The 15,350-nt window shown below is 41.4% G+C and overlaps 1 protein-coding gene across 1 annotated transcript; it reads left to right on the top strand.

The window, feature by feature from the left end:
* Positions 1 to 5,058: 5,058 nt before the first annotated feature.
* Positions 5,059 to 6,426, top strand: LOC135706424 (WW domain-binding protein 4). Its single transcript, XM_065228032.1, has 4 exons — positions 5,059 to 5,136; positions 5,199 to 5,271; positions 5,344 to 6,155; positions 6,215 to 6,426. Coding segments are annotated over exons 1-4 (1,092 nt in total). The 5' UTR covers positions 5,059 to 5,134; the 3' UTR covers positions 6,420 to 6,426.
* Positions 6,427 to 15,350: the final 8,924 nt, after the last annotated feature.

Here is a 15,350-nt window from a genome sequence, read left to right as displayed (position 1 = left end):
AAAAAGAGTGATTCGTTTTGCGTTTCAACAATAACCTGTCACAAGGGCTTAATAAGAAAATGTTATCATATACTCTAAACCTCTGTTTCTCACGAATGACAACTCATCCCTAATAAAAAATAACCATAAACGAACGATAACCCAAATCATTAAACTATTCCACAAATGGTTTGGATGATACCCATAACACGTCGTTAAGCAAATTAACCATACAATTTTTATTAGGGATACTAGCAAACTAAATAATCCAAAAATTAAAAAAATAAATTGCTTAAATCAGATTCTACTGGTAATAATAACAACAATCAATACGAAACTAACGATTTTAAATTGGCTCACCACTTAAGTAGCCTATTGCTCCTAAGCAAACGATTAACGTACCCTATTCTAGGTGAAATTCTATTACTACACTATGTTTGTTTTGATTCGCTATGAAAGTTTGACAGATAAAATCAGGGGTGTGTGGATTCATGCAGAACATGCAAGGGTGAGTGAAATAGCTTGGGACTGCTTGGAACCGTTGTTCTGGTACTGAGTAAGCCAAAAATAATAATGATTTTCTTCGGGACCCAGTGGTCTTAGAGTCCCTAAGACAGCCATCAATCTGGGTGATCGCACACTATTTCTATGCGCTCTGTACATTCCACCTGATCGAGTCCGCGACAATGAACTCATCGATACTCACTGTCGGTCAGTTTTCACAGTTGTCGAAAGTTCCACTCCAGTTGATGAGATATTCATTTTTGGTGACTTCAATCTGCCAGGCGTTTCGTGGAGTCCATCTCATAGCGGATTCCTGTATCCAGATCCTGATAGCTCTACATTTCACGCAGGAGCTATTAGCCTTCTCGACAACTACAGCGCAGCGACGCTTTCTCAAATTAACAATGTAGTTAATGAAAATGGTCGTAGTTTGGACCTCTGCTTCGTGAGCACACAGGACAGGGCTCCATCAATTTCCTCGGCTCCTTGTGCACTAACTAAGCTAGTTCCACATCACCCTCCTCTAATTGTCACTGTTGAGGACAAACTCGTGCGTGATTTTGGCGACTATACTGCTACGGTTTCTTATGACTTCCGTAAAGCTGACCACCGTAGCATCATAGATGTATTGTCTAGCATGGTATGGGAGAACATCCTTGATCCAGATGACGTTGAGGCTGCAGCGCAAACCTTTTCACATGTCTTGGCATATGTCATTGACAGACACGTCCCGAAAAGAACTCACCACAAAGTGTCTCACCCTCCCTGGCAAACGAGAGAGCTACGTAGGTTGAAGTCAATCAAGAGAGCAGCATTGAGAAGATTTACGAAGTATCGCACGCTTCCTCTGAAACTACATTATGTGAGGCTGAATCACATGTACCAGCGAGTCAGTCGTGAATGCTTTTCAAATTTCCAACGAGGCATCCAGCGCAAACTTAAGCTACACCCGAAATCCTTTTGGAACTACGTGAACGAGCAACGCAGGGAATCCGGCCTCCCATCATTTATGGAATTCAACGGAGAAGTTGCTGCCACTGTTCAGGATATATGCCACCTTTTTTCCGAAAAGTTTTCCAGTGTATTCACTAATGAGACACTAACTGACGACCATATTAACCTGGCTGCCAGGAACGTTCCAGTAAACGATCAAACGCTGGGTGCAATTGATGTTAATGCAGAAATGATTTCTAAGGCCGCGACTCTGCTCAAGTCATCCTTCAATCCTGGACCTGATGGAGTTCCATCTGTATTTTTGAAGAGACATATTGCTAGCTTGTTAATTCCACTTCTTCGCCTGTTCCGAATGTCTCTCTCAGGTGGCATATTTCCATCTTGCTGGAAATTTGCGCACATGTTTCCCGTCCACAAAAAAGGAAGGAAACGAGCTGTGGATAACTATCGAGGAATTACATCGTTAAGTGCCGTTTCGAAGCTATTCGAGCTAGTGATTATGGAACCGTTGCTGTCCCATTGCAAGCAGTATTTGAGTGCTGATCAACATGGGTTTACTGTCGGCCGCTCTACAACTACCAATCTGCTGTGTCTCACATCGTATATAACCGAAAGCATGTCGGATCGGGTTCAAACGGACGTTATTTATTCAGACCTATCCGCAGCATTCGACAAGTTGAACCATGCTACTGCGATTGCTAAACTCGGCAGGCTCGGTGTATGCGGTAATCTTCTGAGTTGGTTTCGATCATATCTTACCGGTCGCCAACTAAAGGTTGCCATAGGAGATTGCAGATCAGCTAGCTTCTTCGCCACATCAGGTATACCTCAGGGAAGTCACATGGGATTGTTGATTTTTATACTGTACTTCAACGACGTACATCTGGTCATCGAAGCTCCTCGGTTATCATATGCAGATGACCTCAAAATCTTCCTACGAATCTGTTCCATTGCTGACTGTCACTTTCTTCAACGTCGGCTGAATGTATTCGCTAGTTGGTGCTGGTTAAACAGAATGGTAGTGAACCCAGCCAAATGCTCCGCTATTACGTTCTCACGAAAACAACAACCGATAATATTTAGCTATGACCTGCTTGGCTCGACAATCGAACGCGTGAATCAGGTGAAAGACTTGGGTGTGATCTTGGATTCGCAGCTTTCATTCAAGCAACACATTGCATATGTTGTTGATAAGGCGTCAAGAACTTTAGGGTTCATTTTTAGGATAGCTAAAAACTTCACTGATATCTACTGTCTAAAATCTCTCTATTGTTCGCTTGTTCGATCGACGCTTGAGTATTGTTCAGCGGTTTGGAACCCAACCTACAACAACGGTGCCGAGAGAATTGAATCTGTTCAACGTCGCTTTCTTCGTTTTGCGTTGCGTAGATTGCCTTGGAACGATCCGTTTCGATTACCAAGCTACGAAAGCCGTTGTCAACTTATCGACCTAGAACTTCTCCGGACTAGAAGAGACACAAACAGAGCCCTTACCGTGGCCGATATCCTACAAGGAAGGACAGATTGTGAGGCTATCCTGAGGCAAATTGACCTGAATGTTCAACCCCGACCGCTTCGTAATAACCTTATGCTAAGACTGCCTCTACGTCGCACAAATTATGGAGCGTACGGTGCGATTTGCGGACTGCAGAGAACATTCAACAGAGTTGCATCTGTTTTTGACTTTCATCTTTCCCGTGATGCGCTTCGTCGAAAGTTTTCTTCTGTTTTTCGCCAGCAGGAGTTAAGATATTGACTATAAGATATACGTTTTTTAATGTATTTTTTTTTTAGGTTATGACCATGCTTGAATGTATTTTTTTCCATAGTTGATAAGGTTTAAATCATTGGGGCTTCATCCAGCCTGTTGATGTAAATAAATAAAATAACAAAATAACAAAAATAATAAAAAATAACCATAAACGAACGATAACCCAAATAATTGAACTTTTCCACTAATGGTTTGGAAGATACCCAGAACACGTCGTTAAGCAAAATAACCATAACAATTTTATTAGGGGTTACCTCTATGATAATAATGTTAATGATTCCACTAGAAATCGATGCTAAAAGTCATTGATCACATTTTCAAGTTTGGTCCTTCTAATATGTTGGTACTGATGGTGTGATTTTATATATGAAAACACGATAACTGAAAAATACCCATCTTACTATTCAAACTTCAAAAATGTAAGTAGGATCCACTCATATCTGTCAAAAGTGAAGCTGCTCAAAAATGAGTAAACTAAGTTGGGAGCGACAAGTTGACAAATGGACCACATCCACTGACAAGTAACCGATATTCTTCTGAAACTGATTGATGGTTGGTTTTTGTTTTTTGTATATTTTATTTCAATTTCTCGGCCAGATTGCACTGAACAAAATTCACTACTACACAGCAAAAAAAGTTGTTGAATATTACATCGAAACTGCTGCAACCAGGTCAATCCATCGGTTGTGTAATATCACATTGTACGATGTACATCGATTTTGCGAACAAAATTACATCCATTGATGTAATATTGTATCTGCGTTTTGCTATTACATCATTATTTCATACATCAGCTTGAATTACGTTGATCGATATTACATTTTTTTTTTGCTGTGTACCCACACAAAAACTACACTGTATATATAATTTGCTAGAAACCTGCTGGTTTTCACCAAGCAGTAATTCTTCCAGCAAAATAATGCTTACTGGAGTTTTCAGCAATCAGATTTGACAGTTGGTGCTGGTTGTCCAGTAATTTTGTTGTTGTCTGATTTTGCTGGAATATCAGCAATTTTATTTTGCATTTCAAATCTTTCATGCTACTATTTATTGAAACATTAGAGCCTTAAATTCATAAATGCTCTTTATAAATATATTTAAACAAAATACTCTCCCCACCCCGGTCTGGAATAGAAAACCATTTCTGAAACTTTGTTTCACTGTTGTAAATGAGAATGTTGATATGAGAATACAATTGACCACTTTGTCAAGCAGTTTTGGCGTGACTTTCTACCAGCGATTTCACAAAACTGGACCAAATAACTTATATTTCTCGATGAACATTTCAAATGGTCCTATCTGCTTTGATCGATTCTCTTTATCGACTTTCTCTTTTCATAACCACTGCTATGCAAACAGATTTCGCGGTAATTCTACCACATAGTTTGATAAAGGAGGTTCTTATCTAGCGTCCAAAACGTCAAATACAACAGGGAAAGGTTTTGCAGCTGAGTTATTGACGAAAGAGAAAGTCGATGAAGAGAATCGATCAAAGCAGATAGGACCATTTGAAATGTTCATCGAGATTTTTTTATGAAACGTTGGCTGCTTTTCTCGAGGTTCTAGAAGAAAAAATCTCAAAATAATGTTTTATTTCAAAGTTCGAGTGGTAGTAAACGTCATTTTAAGTGCTCGAATAAAGTGGTTAATTGTCAGTTTCGTATTGATTGTTGAGACTTGATTGACATATGTTTCACCTGAACTGCTCGAAAAGCGTTAGAGACCTTTTTTTACGAGATCCACCCCATCCACCTCTCTCATTGTTGATGTATTTCAGTAACGGGTTCATCAATGTTTAGATTCGTGGTTTGACAGTTGAATGTTTTCCAAACAGTAGTTTGTGTTTTTAAACGTTCTCGTTCAGTGAATTTTGTTCTGCAATTATATTGAATTTCCTCCTCTATTTATCATACAAAGTGCTTCAAGATGTATATTATCCAAATATCATTCAAGATTCCATATTTAAGTGCATATTTTTTTCACCATACAGGACAGATTACTGGAAGTCCAATGACCGCAAATACTGCGACTTTTGCCAATGCTGGATTGCGGACAATAAACCTGTAAGTACGGAAGCATTCCTAGGCAGTAATTTGCAATTTATTGCTAACAAGCCAAGTAATTTTTCCTTCCAGAGCATTCAATTTCACGAAAGTGGTCGCCGCCATAAGCAGAATGTCCAGAAACGTATTTCGGACATCAGTCGGAACAGCTACAAGGCTCAGAAGGAGCAAAGCAAAGTGGACACCGAAATGCGAAAGATGAACGATGCCGCTATGAAGGCCTACATGCAGGACATCACAGCAGGAGCGGATATAAGTTCCCGGGCGCTGGCAGAACAGCAGAAGGCAGAAGCTGCCGCAGCGGCGGCTGCCATCGGAGAAGCGGAAGCCACAGCCGGGCCCAGTGTAGGTCCAAGGGTTCCCAAGAAGAAGATTGGCCGCGAAGCAGACCCCTTCTACATTCCGGGTGACTTTAGTGACGAAGAGGGACCAGCAAATAGTAAGGCGACTGCGGCTGCCATAGTAGAAGCGGCCAAAAAGAAGCGCCTCGAAGAAATCAGCCAAATGGGACACGGATCGCTTTGGGTCGAAGCGGTGACTGACGAAGGATACACCTATTATTGGCACATCAAGACAAACGAATCGGTCTGGGAACCACCGAAGGAAGGCTTTATGAAGAAAGAGGAGTATTCGAAAATTTCATTGGTGGTACAGCAGAAGCAAGAGGAAGCCCTGAAGCAGGAGGTGAAGTATGAGGTAGATAATGCTCAGGAGATTGCGGCCAAGTTGAAACGTGAACAAATGGCTAAAATGTTCGAACACAATCGACGGGTAAAGGAGGAAATCGAAACGATCACAGACCACAAAAAGCAGAAGCAGGAGGAGGATGCGGCTCTGGATGCTGCTGCCGGACCGTACGGGAGATGGCAGTCGGTTGTCCACAGGTAAGATAGATTTTTTTCTCAGCTTGGGAATAGTTGAAAATCTCGGTTTTTCCTTGCAGGGAAGAACGACCAGTCGATTTGGGACTACCCACCGTTCCTGAACCTCTGTACGTTCCGAGTGCAGCGCCAGAAGTCCCGGAGAAAAAGTTCAAGGAGAAGGTAATCAGCCACATTCCGGCGGATGAGAAAAGCGTCCTCAACGATACATTCTTCAAGAAGCGAAAAGTGAACCGTAGCGCCCGGCAAAGGTTGGACGTTGATTGATGAGCTTGGAATATATCAGGTTTAGTGGGAATATGATTGATCTTTTGGTTATTTGTCATATATCACAGTTCCCTAGTTGCCCCCGATCCAAAATTGGGACGATTATTTGGAATGTGGTGGTTTCTAGTCGTTCATTTATTGCATTCCACGTTACATATGTAATATGATTACTTTACCAGTAAAGCTAAGGCTTGGGTGCCCTTTGCTGTACACATAAGTCGTCCGTAATTCCTTCAGTATTATTTGCAATGACTGGGCCTGCCCGATCTTTCCGGAGGACCATCGGGGATAGCTCTGTTTAGAGCTATCGAGAGCACGCTGGCACGATAAAACGACGATGATCAGCCGCCCCAAACATGGAATACTTACTTACTTAAGGGTCCTGTGCACCACCAGCGGTGCAAAGGGCCAACGTGAAAGACTTCCATCCTGGGCGGCTGTTCGCTTTTGCCTTGACCTGGACCCAGGTCAGATTCCTATCGACTTGCTTAATTTCCTTATTGAGGCTCCGCCGCCATGAGCCCCTGGGTCTGCCTCTGCTGCGATGTCCTGCCGGATTCCAATCCAGCGCTTGCTTGCAAATTTCGTTTCCGCCCCGTCGAAGTGTGTGGGCAACCCACCTCCACTTTCGCTCTCGAATTTCTGTTGCTATTGGCTTCTGATGACATCGACGATGGAGCTCGGCATTCGAGATCCAGTTGTGAGGCCACCAGGCACGAATAATATATCGCAGGCATCGGTTGATGAAGACCTGCAGCTTTTGAGTGTTCTCCGCTGATACACACCACGTCTCGCTGGCGTATAACAACACAGATTTCACGATCGAGTTGAAAATTCGGATTTTGGTGCGTTGACTTTTCTGGTTGGATCTCCATACGTTTCGTAAACTCGCAAAGGCAGCCCTATGTCGCTCTTGGTCCCGCCGTCCGACGCTATTTGGCTGCCAAGATATTGGAAACTTTCGACCTTCTCCATTGCTTGCCCCGCTACCGTAAAGTTGGAAGGGTTTCCCGTGTTGATATCCAACGATTTGGTCTTGTTGACGTTGATGGTGAGACCCGCCGCAGAGGAGCGTTCGGCTAGGTCCACGATGGAAAATGACAGGTGGGCAGGAACTCACAGTCTCCCAGTGTTGGTGAGTTCTTTGCCGTTAATGTTCACGAAAAGTTCACTATTTTGCTATACAGAAATTCAAAACAAAAATTTTATCTGCGGATTTGAACAGTTTTTGACCTGTTTCACACTACCGGAAGGTGTATGCTGGTCACAAATGCCGTGCCAAACTGATTTCTTACTCAATTAATCAATCTTTTATGTGAAATTCGCTAATAAACACGAGGCGCATTTCTTATAGCAAACATGCCATAACAAAATGGGCATGGTTCATTTAAGTAAACAAACTAACACTTCTTCCGACTGTTACACCTATGTATTAGCCGTCTCGGTCTCGGGCTAGGTCATTGAGCTTACTCTGCATATCAGAGCGCCGTTGTGCTAGTAGAGCAACATCATCAGCCAAATCGAAGTCGTTGAGATGCTCCATGGTGATAGGCTGCCAAAGCAGCCCACGGTTCGGTACACGGTCAATTGCACCTACCATGATCTCGTCGATTACAATGAGAAACAGTAGCGGTGATAGTATACATCCTTGTCTCACACCAGCGACTACCCGGATAGGGTCGGACAAGGCTCCGTTATGCAGAACTCTGCACGTGAAAGCCTCATACTGCGCTTCGATGCGGTTGACGATTTTATCCATGGAATACAGACGTTCATATTAGGCCGTTCGCAATGCTGTTGTATTTTATAAGGACTGTTTCAATTTAAAACTAGAACAGAAACGCACCTCTCGCAATGCTGAGTTGCAGTTTCATTATTCGAGCACTATTTTGCACCAGATTTGCAACTGCTCGACTATTCTGTTTTATTTCTGAGCGAGTTTGAAACACGAATGGAACTCTGTTCCAAATTTCTTTGGATGTGTTGAAGATGTTTCGAAGAGCTCCACAAATAAAAAACGGAGAACTTCATAGAGAACAGTAAAGTTTATGGAACTTGATGATTACAAACATGTTTTAGAACTGTGAACTTATAGAATTGACGAGCAGTTTAAAACAATTTTGAAACTCAGTATTGCGAACGGCCTAAGGACTGTTTCAATTTGAAACTAGAACAGAAACGCACCTCTCGCAATGCTGAGTTGCAGTTTCATAATTCGAGCACTATTTTGCACCAGATTTGCAACTGCTCGACTATTCTGTTTTATTTCTGAGCGAGTTTGAAACACGAATGGAACTCTGTTTCAAATTTCTTTGGATGTGTTGAAGATGTTTCGAAGAGCTCCACAAATAAAAAACGGAGAACTTCATAGAGAACAGTAAAGTTTATGGAACTTGATGATAACAAACATGTTTTAGAACTGTGCGTTGTGCTGATCGTGTTGCAGTTTTATTTTTGACAGTTTCAAATTATAGAATTGACGAGTAGTTTAAAACAATTTTGAAACTCAGCATTGCGAACGGCCTTATATAGAATTAATCATACTTTCGAGCAGTTTTTGAGATTTTTAAAAATGGCAGATTTTTCGAGCTTAAGGTGATTCCTTGTAGAGTCCACAAATGGCCACCACGTAGGCTATAAATGCATTTCCACCTCGAATTTTCAATTACACACATCTCGGAAATTAGAGTTCCATTTCACCTGAAATTGCTACTGCATGTATGCTGCAGCGCAGCAAACGTAGAGTAACAGTTTCATTGTAGTACGTATCGTGGAAGCTGATATTTGTGCACTTAAAGTTTCGAAGTGGTAGTGAGAATAAGGATCTCACAGCGAACCACCTTAATATATAATATTAATAAGGGGCTGTTCATAAACTACGTATACAATTTAGAGGGGGGGGGGTTGACAATTATCCACGGCCCATACAGATTTTAAAATTTTTGTATGGGCAATTGTCTACGCAGGGGAAGAGGGGGGGGGGCAAGAATCCTAAAAAACTGTCTACATAGTTAATGAACAGTCCCTAAGACCCTATTTGTTCAAGGTTCTTGAAGATACAATATCAAACCATTATTCCACGGCAAAGTTCGAGTAGTAGCAAACGTCATTTTAAACTGCTCGTATGATGTGATCCATTAATTCTCGCGTCCCTTTTCAAATAGACTAATACCCCGTTCACATTACAGCGTATATCACGTGATATACGCTGCCTTGCAATGAGCACTGATACATCTAGTTTTCACTGGAAATCCTATGTATGAGTGCTCATTGCAAGACAGCCTATATTACGTGATATAGGCTGTAGTGTGAACGGGGTATAATGTAACATATCCGCCATTTTAAGAAAATCGAAGTTGAAGTTCGACAGATTATTATTTTAGCTGTTTAGAAACAATTCATTTTGCAATACCATTTTGAATAACGTCGGAAATTCAGTAGAAACGGTAAAATCACAATTTTACTTTGAATTTCAAGCTACAATATAGAAAAAAATAGGACGTTTTGACTAGTCAAGATCTACATTAGGGTGTTTCATTCTGGAAAAAGATTGATATTTTTGATAGGCCACCCCCTAGTTCAGTTCGTAACACAAAAACAAACATCTGTGCAAAGAATCAGCTAAATTGGTCAACGTTAAGAGGTCGCGCCAACGATTTCAAATTTGTTCGGGATTTTTGTCAAATTAGTATGGGAGAAAATGATGACCCACTAAAATCATACTAACTTTTTTCTTAATGAACCGATTTGCATGACATTAAAATATGTTATATTTAAAACTATAATAAACAACTTTGTTGAAGACTGCAAGTCGATTTGATGACACCACTAAAACAGAAATTGGCTTTCGGAACTCAGATTTCAGATAAACCTTGATTTGAGCAGAAAAGCAAGTATGCTGATAGGGCATATTTCATAGTATGATTTGCCAGATTTTTTTTACCTCAATGTTTATAAACATATTGTGCTGTCATCTCTGGATACAATAGTACCATGAAGTTAAAAAATGATACGGAGAAGTGGTTGATCGGTCAGCCCATTACCAGGTTCACCGGTAATTCCGAGTAACCGAGAAGCAATGCAGCTCTTCTTTTTTCATCGCGCACAATCTCGCTCCACGGTACGACAATGCTGCTGGAAGGAACTAAAGGAACGCACCCGTGTACTCAATATAGTTCTCTACCACTGTTAGTATTAGTGATCAGTTTCACTAATACATGCATTTTACTGGTTGAAAATAGAAAACAAACCGCTGTCAAGTCGAACACTTTGACAGCTGATTTCGTGGTTGAAAATAATAAACAAATCGATTTTACACAGCTACACTAGCTAGGTTGTATTAGCATAGAGGTAACTCTAAGACTAGAAGGTCCCGAAATAACGTGCTCAACTTTTTGGCTCAGCTCTGGTACTCTCTTCGCAATGACATTTATATAAGGTCTGGGCCAAAGGGCTTATTGGTGTTAGTGAAATGTGCAAATGTTTAGTGGTGTTCGTATTTTATTGCGATGTTTATATTTTTACACGAAACAGCTGTTGGCAGTGAAGTATTTCTATCTGTTCGGAGATATTCAGCAATGTTTACAACATTTTTGCTTCTAACATCAGCAAGCTGCCTGTTGGCCCAGACCTTATATAAATGTCATTGCTCTCTTCGGTCCCAAGCTTATCGATTCACCCCTCGAAACATAGGAAAAACCAATAACCCCTCATTTTATCTGTCAAACTTTCATAGCGAATCAAAACAAACATTGCGTAGTACTAGAATTTTGACTAGAATGGGGTACGTTAATCGTTTGCTTGGGACCAATAGCACCGGTTGGAAACTAACGATTTAAAATTGGCTCACTACTTGATTAGCCTATTGGTCGCAAGAAAATCAATTAACGTACCCCATTTCTAGTTGAAATTCTAGTACAACACTGATTTGCTTGGGGCCGAAGATAGTACCAACAATCAATACGAAACTAACGATTTTAAATTGGCTCACCACTTTAGTAGCCTATTGGTCCCAAGCAAACGATTAACGTACCCTATTCTAGTTGAAATTCTATTACTACACTATGTTTGTTTTGATTCGCTATGAAAGTTTGACAGATAACATCATGGGTGTGTGGATTCATGCAGAACATGCAGGGGTGAGTGAAATAGCTTGGGACTGCTTGGGACCGTTGTTCTGGTACTGAGTGAGCCAAAAATAATAATGATTTTCTTCGGGACCCAGTGGTCTTAGAGTTACCTCTATGATAGTACCACCAACAATCAATACGAAACTAACGATTTTAAATTGGCTCACTACTTGACTAGCCTATTGGTCCCAAGCAAACGATTAACGTATCCCATTCTAGTCGAAATTCTAGAACTACGCAATGTTTGTTTTGATTCGCTATGAAAGTTTGACAAATGAAATGAGGGGTTATTCGTTTTTCCTATGTTTTGAGGGGTGAATCGATTAGCTTGGGACCGAAGAGAGTACCAGAGCTGAGCCAAAAATTTGAGCACGTTATTTCGGGACCTTCTAGTCTTAGAGTTACCTCTATGGTACCACCAACAATCAATACGAAACTAACGATTTTAAATTGGCTAACTACTTGACTAGCCTATTGGTCCCAAGCAAACGATAAACGTACCCTATTCTAGTCGAAATTCTAGTACTACGCAATGTTTGTTTTGATTCGCTATGAAAGTTTGACAGATAAAATGAGGGGTTATTGGTTTTTCCTATGTTTCGAGGGGTGAATCGATTAGCTTGGGACCGAAGAGAGTACCAGAGCTGAGCAAAAAAGTTGAGGCACGTTATCTCGGGACCTTCTAGTCTTAGAGTTACCTCTATGGTACCACCGTGGTGCCAAGATGATTAGGACCCAATATGGAATCGTTTAAGACTTGTGGAGCGAAAACTTTGCATCAGTCTAGTGTACAAAGCTGAATAAAACTGGTTGTCAAATATATGTACAGAAAACACCTCATTGAGATCGCTCTGATATGATTAATTTACTTATTAAAAGCTGTATACGTTGACTGTCTTCCCGATTCAACTTCAGATGTTTGTTCTAATAACAAACTGAATGAGTGTAATTTGCACATACATTGACGTGCTAATTAGACTGTTAATTCATTTAATAACATGCTTTATTAGACGTCTAATAAATGGTTCTAGCTCCATTATTAGATGTCATTGCATTTCTTTACAATATTGCTGAATTAAGGTGAATACAATCAGCACAATACCTCTTACCATGTCGTACTATGTGTCCATGTTATAATCACAAGCTTTATAAATGCTTTATAAACGACGTGTTAGATTCATTATTTCACAACACTGATTCAGCTTAACAACAAGACGAAATCAGTAGAATAGTGGTTACCGTTTCCGCTTTCCAAATAGAAGGTCGCGAATTCAATCCCAAGCTAAACCCTTTTTTTATTTGTGTCTAAATCGTAATCATCGATCACATCACTCATGACAACAAATTCATTGATTTATTTTAAAAATAACCCAGCATCCTTGAAGGCAGGGTTGAAAATTCTCTAGGGAGAATCACCCGGGTGCGAGAGATATCATTCTCTTGGGTGAATCTCTGCTTGTCTGCTCGGAGATTTATCCTGGCACCACTGGAGAGATTGTTAGACACAGCACGAGAGAGTGAGAGAGTTGACTGTTTTCTGTTTGTCTGTTTATACACTCACTTCCGTGAGAAAGATGGCAGCGCTAAGGCGTTACTGTTTCTCCAAAGATTCTGGCAGAGCTTACGTGAGTGAGTTAAAACATCAATAAAAAAAACTGAAAAACGTATACAAGGAGACAAAGTGCGAAATTATTCACGAAGAAAAAAGTGCGGTTTGACAACGGTACCGAAAAGGTGGTTGTGAATTTTCTGCTTTGCAAGGCAAATGGAAAAACATTCAAAGTGGACATGGTATTCAACTTGAAGCCGCATCTCGTCAATATTCATCGGGTGTTATGGTGTTGCTAGATCACTACTCCTCTCTCCATTTTCGCTGCAGCTGCTGCGGCATTCCAAGTGCCTTCCATCGACGACTCCCGCTATGATACTAATCGATATCTGTCTCATATCTGTCTCATATCTGTCGTCGACTAAACAGAAGCAAATTTCGCTGATGCACTTCCCGTATTCGCATTTCCAAAATGTGTACATTATGATTTTACAAAAAATTATAACGAAATTGACTACATACTGAACGTTAATGGAAAAAGTAACCTTCAAAAAATCTGTGTATGCAACAAACTAACAACTTAAGTCTTCACCGGGGTGATTCTCCCCGGTGAAGCAAACGAACTCTCTACGGTGCTCCCAAGTGATCACTCATATTCTCTGGTGTGATGGCATGGTGGAGGTGCGAACGTCAGAAACTGTATTTTTTTGCGAAGTGGGAGAAGCGGTATATAGTGAAAACAAAATAAAGATCTCTCGGGTGAGTTTGCTTTTGTCGTAGTGCGAGGTGTCTTTTCAACTCATCACCCTGCTTGGAGCAGTTGGAGTTTTTATTTGAACATAATAATTACTCCGCTGATAAATATAAGATTTCCTTTTTGGCCGTTTGCGGCACCGAGGTTTTTAATCAGGTTAAGCTTTTATTCCCAGGTCAGAGGTCGGTCTCTGTTCCGCAAACTAGTGTCAATCACCGACGGACATCGATTGCCATCCATTGACGGCAATCGAATGTGCAGGAAGGCAGCTTCCACACCTGCGTAGGATATCGCACCCATTCAAACACACATGGGCCGGGACCAACGGCTTTACTTCCCTTCCGAAGGAAGACGTGACCAGAGATTTTTATGCCTCAGAAAAATCCCACCGACCTCGGCTGGGATTGAACCCAGACCCATTGGGGTGTTAGAAAGCAGTCACGCTTACCACTACACCACCGGCGCCGGCTGTTAAAGATTTGACCTATAAACAAATTACTGATGAATTGAAGAAAAGGTATGACAAGAAAGACTCTGACGTCATACATACTTATAAATTTTGGACCCGGAGACAGGGGCAGCACGAGAAATCCGAGGATTTCGTGCTTGCTGTGAAGCAATTAGCTGAATTGTGTGATTTTGGGGGTTTTAAGGATCGTGCCATCCGTGATGCACTGGTGATCGGAACGTATGATCGACAATTGCAAAAGAGGTTGTTTGATGAGGATGACTTAACGGCTGCTAAGGCAGAAAAGTTGATATTGAACCAGGAGTTGTCGTCGGACAGGACTCGTTTCGTGAACCGTGATGAAGAGAGAAGAGGCAGTGTAGTAGCCAGGTTGGGCAGAGGCATAGAGCGTGTTCCACCCAAGCAAGCTGCCCGTTTTAGAAGCAGGAGCTTTGACCGCGACCGTTCTTATTATTCTAGAAGCAGGAGCGGGGGTAGGAGATATGGAAACAGTAATCCAGAGAAGCTTTTTACGTGTTCCTTTTGTCATAAGACCGGACACACAAAAAATACTGCTTTAGGTTAAAGAGGAGGAGTCCAAGGAAGAGTCCTCGGAAAAACAAACCTTTTGTCAAGTTCATTGGTTCTCCTAAACCTCCGTCCTCTTAATCATCTGGCCTTTTTAAGCGGTTGAAAGAGGATTTGGCTTCCGATACCGATGACGATGAATCCCCTTGTATGATGATTGCTGCTAAAAGTAGAGTGAACGACCCATGTTACGTGGAAGCATTGGTCCAGAAAAGGCGTTTGACTCTGGAGGTTGACGGTGGATCCGCCGAGAGCGTGATTTCCGAGACGTTTTTCCTACGAAATTTTAGAAAATGCCCCATCGAAGACAGTAGTAAAAAGCTGTACATGGTCGATGGCAATAGACTTAGCATTTTGGGGAAAGTAAGGGTCTCGGTACGACTGAATGGAATCGAGGGAGAACTTTATCTAATCGTCCTGCAGGGAGACAAGGACTTTGTGCCACTGATGGGTCGCAGCTGGT

The sequence above is a fragment of the Ochlerotatus camptorhynchus genome, unplaced genomic scaffold (genome assembly GCF_037179485.1).
Source record: "Ochlerotatus camptorhynchus isolate MF236.1 unplaced genomic scaffold, CSIRO-AGI_Acam_v1.1 ptg000277l, whole genome shotgun sequence".
In the NCBI taxonomy this organism is placed as follows: Eukaryota; Metazoa; Arthropoda; class Insecta; order Diptera; family Culicidae; genus Ochlerotatus; species Ochlerotatus camptorhynchus.
This window is presented reverse-complemented; position numbering and strand designations above follow the sequence as displayed.

Coding starts and splice junctions, on each gene's coding strand:
- LOC135706424 (XM_065228032.1), top strand. Junction 5,272..5,343: donor GGATTGCGGACAATAAACCT/GTAAGTACGGAA, acceptor TTTTCCTTCCAG/AGCATTCAATTTCACGAAAG. Junction 6,156..6,214: donor TGGCAGTCGGTTGTCCACAG/GTAAGATAGATT, acceptor TTTTCCTTGCAG/GGAAGAACGACCAGTCGATT.